Here is a 14696-nt window from a genome sequence, read left to right as displayed (position 1 = left end):
GACATTTTAAAATCAATTGGCACATTTGTTCACCATCATTGGACGGTGTGTCACGCGAAAGAATTATGTCGATATCTGCAAGGTCAAGGTCACACTTTGAGTTCAAAGGTCAAAAATGGCCATAAATGAGCTTGTCCGGGCCATAACTATGTTGTTCATTGCGAGATTTTAAAATCAATTGGCACATTTGTTCACCATCATTGGACGGTGTGTTACGAGAAAAAAATACATCTATATCTCCAAGGTCAAGGTCACACTTCGAGTTCAAAGGTCAAAAATGGCCATAAATGAGCTTGTCCGGGCCATAACTATGTCGTTCATGGTGAGATTATTAAATTAATTGGCACATTCGTTCACCATTATTGGACGGTGTGTCACGCCAAAGAATGACATTGATATCTCCAAGGTCAAGGTCACACTTTGAGTTCAAAACCTGGTTTTGTGACAATTTTGTCCCTTGTTTTATTAATGAAATTTGAAGAATAAAAAAGTTAAACTTTTCTTGATCCTTAACATACACTCGTAGGTGACACAATCTTGATTTTATATATGGGTTGTGCTCTGTGAAAAAGGAGTTTAATACATGTGCGTAAAGTGTCATCCCAGATTAGCCTATGCAGCCTGGACAGGCTAATCAGGGACAACACTTTCAGCTGTTATGCTATTTTTCGTTTCAACAAGGTCTTTTCTTAGCAAAAATCAAGATTAGGTGGAAAGTGTTGACCCTGATTTGACTATGTGGACTGAACAAGCTAATCTGAGACGACACTTTATGCACATGCATTAAACCCCCCTTTCACAGAGCAAGGACCATATATTATTGTAGGTGACAAAGTCTTGCGCTTAAATATGCTCCAGTTGGTGACATTGTCATAATCTTAAAGATATATTCTAGTAGGTTACATAGTCTATATCTTAAATGTATTCTAGTACATAAATGGGTCTTGATCTTAAATATGCTCTTGAAGTGGAGAAGCCAACCAGTGCGTTGCTAGGTTTATAAGATAATTCTGTATTAGAGGTTTCAAATGGATCAAGTCTATTGTTTTAAATATATCCAGTGATGTAATGGACCCAAAAGCTTATCACTGTAAAATGGCCATTTTCAATGGTCAATATTAATAAACCCTTGCATCTAGCATAAAACCAGAACAGCCTGCGAGTAACTTGAAGTCTGTTTAGGTTTTGTGCTGTTTGCTGCTCATCAGTAACTAAGGGTTGGAAACGAAGCCTGTAAAACTTGAATTTAGTAAGAAAGGTATTGAATTAAATGTAACTTTCCAAGAGACTGCAGGCTAGATTGAACTTTACCAGTACGCAGTTGTTTACCACTATCGACAAAGCGGGGGTTTGGGGGCGGTAGCCCCTGATACTAAGGAAATATATAGGATAAAAAGGATTATAAGGTGTTGCATTAGTTGTTATGTGTTAGGTGTTAAGGGTTAGGGTAAGGGTACGCTGTTTGATGTTAAGTGTTGCGTACCGGTAAAGTTCAATCGTCCCGGACTGTAAATGCGTCAAAATACATATCTAAGTGGTAAAGGGTTTAAGTAAGTATGAGCCGGCAAACTGCAGTTACTGATTATGTCAGCTCAGCATGGACAGAGATGATGAGAGCCTGTTCTGAGATGTGCTGATGTTTTGTCAATTTCCTCTAAGAAGATCTCTGATCTGTCACTGCTTCCTGGCTTTATTTTGGGAATCTGATCTTTATCCATTTGATTGAAAATTGTAGAGTAAATTATATTGAAACTGGGCAAAAAATATTGCATTTTTACCTAGGTTTTCCGAAAAACAGGTTATTATATTGGCGAATGTCAGCCAACAGGCGGGTGGGTGGTGGGGCTGGCGGGTGGGCAAAACAAGCTTGTCCGGTCCATAACTATGTTGTTCATTGTGACATTTTAAAATCAATTGGCACATTTGTTTACCATCATTGGACGGTGTGTCGTGCGAAAGAATTACGTCGATATCTGCAAGGTCAAGGTCACACTTTGAGTTCAAAGGTCAAAAATGGCCATAAATGAGCTTGTCCGGGCCATAACTATGTCGTTCATTGTGAGATTTTAAAATCAATTGGCACATTTGTTCACCATCATTGGACGGTGTGTCGCGGGAAAAAAATACGTCAATATCTCCAAGGTCAAGGTCACACTTTGAGTTCAAAACCTAGTTTTGTGACAATTTTGTCCCTTGTTTTATTAATGAAATTTGAAGAATAATAAAGTAAAACTTTTCTTGATCCTTAACATACACCAGTAGGTGACACAATCTTGATTTTATATATGGGTCGTGCTCTGTGAAAAAGGAGTTTAATAGATGTGCGTAAAGTGTCATCCCAGATTAGCCTATGCAGCCTGGACAGGCTAATCAGGGACAACACTTTCAGCTGTTATGATATTTTTTGTTTCAACAAGGTCTTTTCTTAGCAAAAATCAAGATTAGGTGGAAAGTGTTGACCCTGATTTGACTATGTGGACTAAACAAGCTAATCTGAGACGACACTTTATGCACATGCATTAAACCCCCCTTTCACAGAGTAAGGACCATATATTATTGTAGGTGACAAAGTCTTGCGCTTAAATATGCTCCAGTTGGTGACATTGTCATGATCTTAAAGATATATTCTAGTAGGTTACATAGTCTATATCTTAAATGTATTCTAGTACATAAATGGGTCTTGATCTTAAATATGCTCTTGAAGTGGAGAAGCCTACTAGTGCGTTGCTAGGTTTATAACAGTCTGCAAAATTAACCCATCGCCTGATCGCCAATGCGATGAAATCTCAGCTCTGGCGATGTAAAAAATGAATATAGATCGCCTGAATTGCGATGAAAAAAAAATCAGAGAAAATAAACCAATAAATAATCAATTTACGCATTTCAGGTGTAAATTCTTACAGTGACACCGCTTTGGTTACTTCCCTTAGTTTTCTATCGTTAGTGATCTCCCTTAGATGTTATAGAGAGTGTAAAGTCCGGCTCGCATATTTAAAATGTCGTAATACTTTTGGTAAACTGAAATTCCATTCTACGCCGATAAATGAAATAATAGTGCGTTTTTTTTTTATAAATTAAGTAAAACGGTTGAATGTATGTTATTAATAGCCTTGAAATTACGAAATAACCGTAACAGTGTTTATTATTCATATGATTAAGATCGATACCCGTGAGCACCGGCTTTGAATTTGTACTGGTAAATACTTGCTGCCGAGAATTACACTTTTTTCGTCTGCTAAGGTCAAAAATGTTTAAGCTTAAAGCGCCGACATCTAGTTCTGTCCCTGGAAAAAAGAAGTTGCCACCACCAACGGATGAGACTGTAGCGAAACGCAGGAAATATGAGCAGCAAGTATGTTGCACTTTTAGTCCTATTCGTAGGCGGCTAAGGATAAAGACGCGCTTGTACTTTTTTCATTTTCTCGAATATGCCATGTGGGCGGGGTAGTTTAAAATGAAGGACTGATCATTCATATCACAATACAAGTTGACTACGAGATCAGGGTTTTAATTAATAGTTATTGCAAAGCCATTAGAGTGTAAAAACAGTTTACTATACTATTATTTATTTAATTATTGTCTGTTTCGCGTGATCTACTGCCGGAGATTAACTAGTTTATTCGGTCACTGCTTTATATAATAAGCCTTTAATCTTAACCCCCCAATTGCAATCTATATGGAACTTTAAATAACGATTGTTGTTGAATCGTCCTTTCATGATAATGTCACTGTAATGAATTCATTTTTGTCTGGCTATGAAAAATTCCCTCTGGCTATGACATTTTCAAAGTTTCATAGCCACATTGGCTATGAAGACAAAAAAGTTAGTTTTGCAGACTGGTTTATAAGATAATTCTGTATTAGAGGTTTCGAATGGATCAAGTCTATTGTTTTAAATATATCCAGTGATGTAATCAACCCAAAAGCTTCTCATTGTAAAATGGCCATTTTCAATGGTCAATATTAATAAACCCTTGCATCTAGCATAAAACCAGAACAGCCTGCGAGTAACTTGCAGTCTGTTTAGGTTTTGTGCTGTTTGCTGCTCATCAGTAACTAAGGGTTGGAAACGAAGCCTGTAAAACTTGAATTTAGTAAGAAAGGTATTGAATTAAATGTAACTTTCCAAGAGACTACAGGCTAGATTGAACTTTACCGGTACGCAGTTGTTTACCACTAACGACAAAGCGGGGGTTTGGGGGCGGTAGCCCCTGATACTAAGGAAATATATAGGATAAAAAGGATTATAATGTGTTGCATTAGTTGTTATGTGTTAGGTGTTAAGGGTTAGGGTTAGGGTACGCTGTTTGATGTTAAGTGTTGCGTACCGGTAAAGTTCAATCGTCCCGGACTGTAAATGCATCAAAATACATATCTAAGTGGTAAAGGGTTTAAGTAAGTATGAGCCGGCATACTGCAGTTACTGATTATGTCAGCTCAGCATGGACAGAGATGATGAGAGACTGTTCTGAGATGTGCTGATGTTTTGTCAATTTCCTCTAAGAAGATCTCTGATCTGTCACTGCTTCCTGGCTTTATTTTGGGAATCTGATCTTTATCCATTTGATTGAAAATTGTAGAGTAAATTATATTGAAACTGGGCAAAAAATATTGCATTTTTACCCAGGTTTTCCGAACAACAGGTTATTATATTGGCGAATGTAGGCCAACATGCGGGTGGGTGGGGGGGCTGGCGGGCGGGCGAAACAAGCTTGTCCGGGCCATAACTATGTTGTTCATTGTGACATTTTAAAATCAATTGGTACATTTGTTTACCATCATTGGACGGTGTGTCGTGCGAAAGAATTACGTCGATATCTGCAAGGTCAAGGTCACACTTTGAGTTCAAAGGTCAAAAATGGCCATAAATGAGCTTGTCCGGGCCATAACTATGTCGTTCATTGTGAGATTTTAAAATCAATTGGCACATTTGTTCACCATCATTGGACGGTGTGTCGCGGGAAAAAAATATGTCGATATGGTCAAGGTCACACTTTGAGTTCAAAACCTAGTTTTGTGACAATTTTGTCCCTTGTTTTATTAATGAAATTTGAAGAATAATAAAGTTAAACTTTTCTTGATCCTTAACATACACTCGTAGGTGACACAATCTTGATTTTATATATGGGTCGTGCTCTGTGAAAAAGGAGTTTAATACATGTGCGTAAAGTGTCATCCCAGATTAGCCTATGCAGCCTGGACAGGCTAATCAGGGACAACACTTTCAGCTGTTATGCTATTTTTCGTTTCAACAAGGTCTTTTCCTAGCAAAAATCAAGATTAGGTGGAAAGTGTTGACCCTGATTTGACTATGTGGACTAAACAAGCTAATCTGAGACGACACTTTATGCACATGCATTAAACCCCCCTTTCACAGAGCAAGGACCATATATTATTGTAGGTGACAAAGTCTTGCGCTTAAATATGCTCCAGTTGGTGACATTGTCATGATCTTAAAGATATATTCTAGTAGGTTACATAGTCTATATCTTAAATGTATTCTAGTACATAAATGGGTCTTGATCTTATATATGCTCTTGAAGTGGAGAAGCCAACCAGTGCGTTGCTAGGTTTATAAGATAATTCTGTATTAGAGGTTTCGAATGGATCAAGTCTATTGTTTTAAATATATCCAGTGATGTAATCAACCCAAAAGCTTCTCATTGTAAAATGGCCATTTTCAATGGTCAATATTAATAAACCCTTGCATCTAGCATAAAACCAGAACAGCCTGCGAGTAACTTGAAGTCTGTTCAGGTTTTGTGCTGTTTGCTGCTCATCAGTAACTAAGGGTTGGAAACGAAGCCTGTAAAACTTGAATTTAGTAATTAAGGTATTGAATTAAATGTAACTTTCTAAGGGACTGCAAATGCGTCAAAATACATATCTAAGTGGTAAAGGGTTTAAGTAAGTATGAGCCAGCAAACTGCAGTTACTGATTATGTCAGCTCAGCATGGACAGAGATGATGAGAGACTGTTCTGAGATATGCTGATGTTTTGTCAATTTCCTCTAAGAAGATCTCTGATCTGTCACTGCTTCCTGGCTTTATTTTGTGAATCTGATCACTATCCATGTGATTGGAAATTTAAGAGCAAATTCTCTTAAGGCTAGGGGAAAAAATGATTATTTTTTTATAACAATTAAAAGTATTTAGATAAACAATATTTAGCCGGATTTTTTTCGAAAAAATCTCGGCTTATAGATTGATGTTGTCGGGCGGGCGGGCGGGCGGGGTGGCGGCGTGCTCGAAAATGTTAAAGTTCTTATTTCATGGTATAACTTTGGTATGCTTGGACCTAGAGTCTTCAAACTTGACATGAAGGTTGGCCAGGATTAACAGATGACCACTGGTCATTTCAAGGTCATTCATTTGAAGGTCAAGGTCACTGTGACCTTCAATATAAAAAATGTTAAAGTTGTTATAACTTTGGTATGCTTGGACCTAGAGTCTTGAAACTTGACATGAAGGTTGGCCATAACTAGTTAGTAACCACTGGTCATTTCAAGGTCATTCATTTGAAGGTCAAGGTCACTGTGACCTTGAATGTAAAAATGTTAAAGTTCTTATTTCATGGTATAACTTTGGTATGCTTGGACCTAGAGTCTTCAAACTTGACATGAAGGTTGGCCAGGATTAACAGATGACCACTGGTCATTTCAAGGTCATTCATTTGAAGGTGAAGGTCACTGTGACCTTCAATATAAAAATGTTAAAGTTGTTATAACTTTGGTATGCTTGGACCTAGAGTCTTGAAACTTGACATGAAGGTTGGCCAGAACTAGTAAGTAACCACTGGACATTTCAAGGTCATTCATTTGAAGGTCAAGGTCACTGTGACCTTGAATGTAAAAATGTTAAAGTTGTTATAACTTTGGTATGCTTGGACCTAGAGTCTTGAAACTTGACATGAAGGTTGGCCAGAACTAGTAAGTAACCACTGGACATTTCAAGGTCATTCATTTGAAGGTCAAGGTCACTGTGACCTTGAATGTAAAAATGTTAAAGTTCTTATTTCATGTTATAACTTTGGTATGCTTGTACCTAGAGTCTTCAAACTTGAAATAAAGATTGGCCAGTACTAGAAGATGACCACTGGTCATTTCAATGTCATTCATTTGAAGGTCAAGGTCACTGTGACCTTAAATGTTAAAATGTTAAAATTGTTATAACTTTGGTATGCTTGGACATAGAGTCTTCAAACTTGACATGAAGGTTTGCAAGCACACTTAGATGACCACTGGTCATTTCAAGGTCATTCATTCTAAGGTCAAGGTCACTGTGACCTTGAATGTAAAAATGTTAAAGTTCTTATAACTTTGGTAGGTAAAAATGTTAAAGTTCTTATTCCATGTTATAACTTTGGTATGCTTGTACCTAGAGTCTTCAAACTTGACATAAAGGTTGGCCAGTACTAGAAGATCACCACTGCTCATTTCAATGTCATTCATTTGAAGGTCAAGGTCACTGTGACCTTCAATGTTAAAATGTTAAAATTGTTATAACTTTGGTATGCTTGGACCTAGAATCTCAAACTTGACGTAAAGGTTTGCAAGCACACTTAGATGACCACTGGTCATTTCAAGGTCATTCATTTCAATGTCATTCATTTGAAGGTCAAGGTCACTGTGAACTTAAATGTTAAAATGTTAAAATTGTTGTAACTTTGGTATGCTTGGACCTAGAATCTCAAACTTGACGTAAAGGTTTGCATAAAAGTTCATATTTGTGACCTTAAATGTTATTGTTGTTCATGTATATGCATGCATTCAAAACATAACACAAGGTTTGCTCATGCCTTGAAAAGTACTTACATTTCATTTTGACCTTTGAACAATATTTCAGTAATTTAAGTATTGCATTGACAAAAACACGAAAGGTACTTTCCTGTCATTTAAATCAAAAATCCGGCTTCAATGCGGTCATCTCCGACCGCGGAACTCTTGTTAATGCATGTTATGAATAAACACAGTAAAACAGTTAATAAAAATTCTAAAAAGTATCTTGATGAAGGGGGCATAAACTGATTTGTCTGTTGGCCGTCTGTGATTCTCTCTGACAGTGATTTTATTTTATGTTTTGTCTAGCACTAAAAAGCCCTGTTGTTTTGTCTAGCGCTAAAACTGCCCTGTGAGAAAAAAATATTAATACCCCCCCAAAAATTTTTTTAGATGAGTGGCTCAGTCAGTCTGTCAGTTGGGACAGAATTTTTCCACATTTTTGTTGGAATTAATATAAAACGTCTATGATGTCATCACTATAAAGAATAGATTGGTTAAACATGTTTTTCGAGCCCAGTGACCTAGTCCTTCCTGAATTGTAAACGTCTATGATGTCATCACTATAAAGAATAAATTGGCTAAACATGTTTTTCGAGCCCAGTGACCGAGTCATTCCTGAATTGAAAACGTCTATGATGTCATCACTATAAAGAATAAATGTGATAAACATGTTTTTCGAGCCCAGTGACCTAGTCATTCCTGAATTGGAAACGTCTATGATGTCATCACTATAAAGAATAGATTGGTTAAACATGTTTTTCGAGCCCAGTGACCTAGTCATTCCTGAATTGGAAACGTCTATGATGTCATCACTATAAAGAATAGATTGGTTAAATATGTTTTTCGAGCCCAGTGACCTAGTCATTCCTGAATTGGAAACGTCTATGATGTCATCACTATAAAGAACAGATTGGTTAAACCTTTTTTTCGTGCCCAGTGACCTAGTCATTGTTGAGTTATTTGCCTTGAAAACATTTGAGAAAGCGGTGTGGGAATTTAAGTCGCATTTGTGGCAAAGCTGTAGAACATTGCCTAATCTCTAGCAACAACACTGAGTTGAGTCCTGTTTTGGAAAATGGACCTTAATGCATGTGTGTAAAGTGTCATCCAGATAAGCCTATCCGGTTTGCACAATTTAATCAGGGACAACACTTTCCGCCTAAACCTGATTTTATGAAAAGGCTTTCTTTTAAACGAAAGATTCAATAAAAGTGGCAGTGTTGTCTCTGATTAGCCTGCACAAGATAATGTGTTACAACACTTAACGAAAATCCCTTAAGCCCTGTTTTTCCACAGCATGTGAAACTTTTGTTAACTGTATGATTTGCGTTTTCAGTTCAGTGGAGGTGTGGACTGGCGTAGTCGTCTGGACAACCAGCGCGGTGCTGTCTTAGCCACAGAACTGAAAAACAACAGCTGTAAGCTGGCCAAGTGGACCGTGTGTTCCCTGCTAGCTGGATCAGACCAGATGAAGTTTGGGTAGGAGGATAACTTATAGCCTGCAAGATTTAGAAACTCCACAGGCCTATCAGTGACTATACTTTCTGCTTAGACTGAATTTTGTTTTAAAGAGACTTAATTTGAATGAAAAATTACATACTATAAGAAAGTGATGTCCATGATTAGCCTCTGTAGATTGCACAGGATTATCTTGGATGACAATGTACGAACATGCATTAAGCCCCCTGTTCCCAGAGCGTGGCCACTGCACAGGATAATCTTGGATGACAATGTACGAACATGCTTTAAGCCCCCTGTTCCCAGAGCGTGGCCACTGCACAGGATAATCTTGGATGACAATGTACGAACATGCTTTAAGCCCCCTGTTCCCAGAGCGTGGCCACTGCACAGGATAATCTTGGATGACAATGTACGAACATGCTTTAAGCCCCCTTTTCCCAGAGCGTGGCCACTGCACAGGATTATCTTGGATGACAATGTACGAACATGCTTTAAGCCCCCTGTTCCCAGAGCGTGGCCACTGCACAGGATAATCTTGGATGACAATGTACGAACATGCTTTAAGCCCCCTGTTCCCAGAGCGTGGCCACTGCACAGGATTATCTTGGATGACAATGTACGAACATGCTTTAAGCCCCCTTTTCCCAGAGCGTGGCCACTGCACAGGATAATCTTGGATGACAATGTACGAACATGCTTTAAGCCCCCTGTTCCCAGAGCGTGGCCTAATATGTAATTCTGATCTTCACAACTTTGGAAAAACACATCTAACCTTATCACTGATCCATTTTATGAACCAATAATGGAAGTTTCATTCTGATAATTATTATTGATATGGTGCGTGATTTTAAAAAGATTTTCATTCTCACAGATAATTGGAGTTTTTTCTTAAATCTTGTAAATTTCGGAGTACGTCTATTAAGTAACCTGTTTAAAAAATTTGAGCAGTGCTCATATTAAGAAACTTAAGAATAATTATTCACATTAGAAACTATAGAACAGTTTCTAGGGATGCACCTATAATGCTTCAAACAAATTGCATGTATTATAATCGTGTTATAATCTTATCTGATGTCTTCATATACAAATTTGATCTCTTTAAAACTTATATTCTTATGTGTAAGGTTTATAGACTAGGTTGATACAATGGGGCCAAGCTTTGTCTTTTTGTTCATTATATGAGGGTACACCAGCAGTATTTGATACATCTGTGTGGACAGAAATGATGACATATTCTCTGCTGACAAACCATGATGAATGTATATCATTCCTCTAAGAAGCACTGATCTGTCACACACGAGTTTTGATATTTTACATGTTGATTAATCCATGTCTCTTAAAAACACCTCATAAAACCTTATAAAATAGCAAAGTTGAGAAGAAAATCTCAACAAACAGGGGTCCAACAAACAGGGGTCCAACAAACTGGGGTCATTTGTTTAAAAAAAATCAAAGGTGCATCTTTTAGTAGTATTTAGTTACAGAGTTACTATCACTTTCTTCTGTCCATATCACGTAACCACTTTCCCATCCAGGTATGTGTCACTTAACCACTTTCCTGTGCAGGTTTGTGTTACTTAACCACTTTCCTGTGCAGGTATGTGTCACTTAACCACTTTCCTGTGCAGGTATGTGTCACTTAACCACTTTCCTGTGCATGTATGTGTCACTTAACCACTTTCCTGTACAGGTATGTGTCACTTAACCACTTTCCCATCCAGGTATGTGTCACTTAACCACTTTCCTGTGCAGGTTTGTGTTACTTAACCACTTTCCTGTGCAGGTATGTGTCACTTAACCACTTTCCTGTGCATGTATGTGTCACTTAACCACTTTCCTGTACATGTATGTGTCACTTAACCACTTTCCCATCCAGCTATGTGTCACTTAACCACTTTCCTGTGCAGGTTTGTGTTACTAAACCACTTTCCTGTGCAGGTATGTGTCACTTAACCACTTTCCTGTGCATGTATGTGTCACTTAACCACTTTACTGTACAGGTATGTGTCACTTAACCACTTTCCTGTGCAGGCGTGTGTTACTTAACCACTTTCCTGTGCAGGTATGTGTTACTTAACCACTTTCCTGTGCAGGTATGTGGTACTTAACCACTTTCCTGTGCAGGTATGTGTCATTTAACCACTTTCCTGTGCAGGTATGTCTTACTTAACCACTTTCCTGTGCATGTATGCGTCACTTAACCACTCTCCTGTGCAGGCGTGTGTTACTTATCCACTTTCCTGTGCAGGTATGTGTTACTTAACCACTTTCCTGTGCATGTATGTGTCACTTAACCACTTTCCTGTGCATGTATGTGTCACTTAACCACTTTTTTGTACAGGTATGTGTCACTTAACCACTTTCCTATGCATGTGTGTGTCACTTAACCACTTTCCTGTACAGGTATGTGTCACTTAATCACTTTCCTGTCCAGGCATGTGTCACGTTACCACTTTCCCATCCAGGCATGTGTCACTTAACCACTTTCCTGTCAAAGCATGTGCCACTTAACCACTTTCCTGTGCAGGTATGTGTCACTTAACCACTTTCCTGTGCAGGCATGTGCCACTTAACCACTTTCCTGTGCAGGTAATGTGTCACGTTACTACTTTCCTTGCAGGTATGTGTCACGTTACCACTTTCTTGTGCAGGTATGTGTCACGTAACCACCAGAAGGACACGGCCAATCACGTTATCCTGGGCACCCAGCAGTTCAAGCCGACAGAGTTCGCCAACCAGATCGCCCTGAACATGGACAACGCCTGGGGCATCCTCCGCTGCATCATTGACATCTGCTTCAAACTGGACGAGGGCAAATACCTCATCATGAAGGACCCCAATAAGGTGGGTGGTGTTAGAGTTTGACATCCCCTCCCCATAATGGGGGCAGTGCAGGTTTTAAGGTTTACTTAAATACAGTTTGACTCCTAAAGGAGGCGGGTTTGTACCCTTATAAGGTGGTTTGTTTGGGATGAACTCCAAAATGGTGGCTGGTGTCTGCTCCACTCTAGAAGAAAGGTTGATATTAGTTTTAAATTTCAAAAAAAGAACATTATTCTTTATAGACATTTATTTATATTTTGTTCTTAATGCTGGCCTACTTTCAGTTTGAAAAACTGCTTGCCTACTTCAGTTTGTAATGTTATGATACTGATATTATTGCATCTTCTAAGGAATACCCTTGTTTACATATTTTCAGCCCATGATGCGTATCTACGATATCCCAGACAACACATTTGAGACCGATGATGATGATGATAGTGAATCAGACAGTGAGGAGGATAGTGAGGATGAGGGTGAGTATGAAGATATAGCATGGGGGTAGTTTGGGTGTGTATGAAGTAATAGCAAGGGTGAGTATGAAGTAATAGCAAGGAGGATAGTGAGGGTGAGTGTGAACTAATAGAAAGGAGGATAGTTAGGGTGAGTATGAAGTAATAGCAAGAGGGATAGTAAGGGTGAGTATGAAGTAATAGCAAGAGGGATAGTTATGGTGAGTATGAAGTAATAGCAAGAGGGATAGTTAGGGTGAGTATGAAGTAATAGCAAGAGGGATAGTTAGGGTGAGTATGAAGTAATAGCAAGAGGGATAGTTATGGTGAGTATGAAGTAATAGCAAGAGGGATAGTTAGGGTGAGTATGAAGTAATAGCAAGAGGGATAGTTAGGGTGAGTATGAAGTAGTAGCAAGAGGGATAGTTATGGTGAGTATGAAGTAGTAGCAAGAGGGATAGTACAATGGTTTCCGGATGATAACTTACATTAGGTCAAAGGTCAAGGTCACAGTGACAAAAACGTATTCACACAATGGCTGCCGATACAACTGACAGCCCATATGGGGGGCATGCATGTTTTACAAACAGCCCTTGTTTTAAATTCGCCACTTTAAAAAAATTTGAGCCACTTTTAAAAATGTATATACCTGCTGGCTTTGGTATAATTATCCTCATGGTTTCACAATTTCCTTTTCAGTGATATTTTTCATAAAATAATTAAATGTAATATATTCTTTTTGGATGCTTTGCTTTGTCTGTAATGAATTCCGTATTAGTTACGGAATCATATTTATAGTAGAGTGTTTAAATCTTAGTTTTACTTATTGTGCATACCTTTTTAATGACAGAAATGATGATTTCAATTTGCCTGAATTTCATGAGGAATGTACTTTTCACCTTTTGTCCTCTGATCTGTCATTCTATATGTTACCAATACTAATTGAATTGGAACATAATTTATAAACGAAAACAAAATTCAACTAAATTGAAATAGGACATGCTCTGTGAACAATGGGTTTAATTCTTGAACGTAAAATAGGACATGCTCTGTGAACAATGGGTTTAATTCTTGAACGTAAAGTATCGTTCCAGATTAGCCTGTGCATTCAGCACAGACAGGGACAACACTTTCCACCTTAACTGGATTTTTGCTGAGAAGAGAATTTCTTAAAACGATAAATAGCTTAAAAGCGGAAAGTGTCATCTGGGACAACACTACCTACGTGCATTTTTTCACAGAGCAAGGACAAAATGCATTTTTTTATTTACAGATGATGACAATTAGCGACTTAAAGGAGAAAACATTAAAACTCTCGGATTGTGTCATAACAGCAAAGATTATCTGAGTGTCTCTAACTATGAACAGCCTTATTTCACCATCTGCTGACATTTGAATGGAAATGTCCAAGAATATTATTTAATGAAGTGTCATATTGACTATTTAGTGCTTATTTAATAAACATCTTAACTTTTATGGTCTTAAATTTGTTACATTCTGTTGGAAAATCAGAGAAGATTAATTGCCCGTATCCATAAATACCTGAAATTTATCAACTTTACTGTTAATGTGTCTGATGAAACAGACTTATATACATGAAATCAGATTGAAATTGTTTCAATAATTGTGTAATGGTTTAGTTTCTAAACATGCAACGATCTCTCTGCGGTAAGTCTGTGGAGTAAGATATGTTTGTAACAAGAGAACATTCCATTCATACCAAGTGCTTTTGGAACAAAAACATAATGTTATTTGAACAAACAAGTGTTTCCTATTAAATAAACAACATGAAATTTCTACAATTTTTCTCACCCTTCGAATTCGATTAGTAAAGAGAGCAAGTACTGCATGGAGTCGCAAATGTCGCGTTACTTGTTGATACCCATTCAGTAAAGAGAATTATAAATGTACAAAATTAATAATAAGGGCTTTTACCAATTTTGCAGTTGCCAAATATTTAAACATATTTACAGTTGTTTCAAACTTTAAAATGCTTGCAATTTTTGTTTTTCTCAATATATCACACTTTATACACACCGTGTGTTATGCAGTTAAGGTTGAAAAATAAACTACCTACAATTTAGATGAACAATTGAATATTTTGAAGCATTAATATAATGTGAAATTATTAAATCTTTTGTGTTTTACATACTAGGTGTTTGTAAAGAAGCAACAATTCTTT

At 37.6% G+C, this 14696-nt stretch overlaps 1 protein-coding gene across 1 annotated transcript in view; it reads left to right on the top strand.

The window, feature by feature from the left end:
- The window catches only part of LOC127851028 (eukaryotic translation initiation factor 3 subunit D-like), a 40210-nt gene extending 26222 nt beyond the window's left edge, over positions 1–13988 (top strand). Inside the window, exons 11-14 of the mRNA XM_052384477.1 lie at positions 9118–9260; positions 11894–12086; positions 12442–12538; positions 13788–13988. Of these exons, the coding sequence (XP_052240437.1) occupies positions 9118–9260; positions 11894–12086; positions 12442–12538; positions 13788–13801 (447 nt within the window). The 3' untranslated portion in view covers positions 13802–13988. The remainder of the gene's footprint in view (positions 1–9117; positions 9261–11893; positions 12087–12441; positions 12539–13787) is intronic.
- The last annotated feature ends 708 nt before the right edge of the window (positions 13989–14696 follow it).

This window comes from Dreissena polymorpha, chromosome 11, assembly GCF_020536995.1.
Source record: "Dreissena polymorpha isolate Duluth1 chromosome 11, UMN_Dpol_1.0, whole genome shotgun sequence".
Classification (NCBI taxonomy): domain Eukaryota; kingdom Metazoa; phylum Mollusca; class Bivalvia; order Myida; family Dreissenidae; genus Dreissena; species Dreissena polymorpha.
Note: the sequence above shows the minus strand (reverse complement) of the source record. Positions and strands in the feature narration are given on the sequence as shown.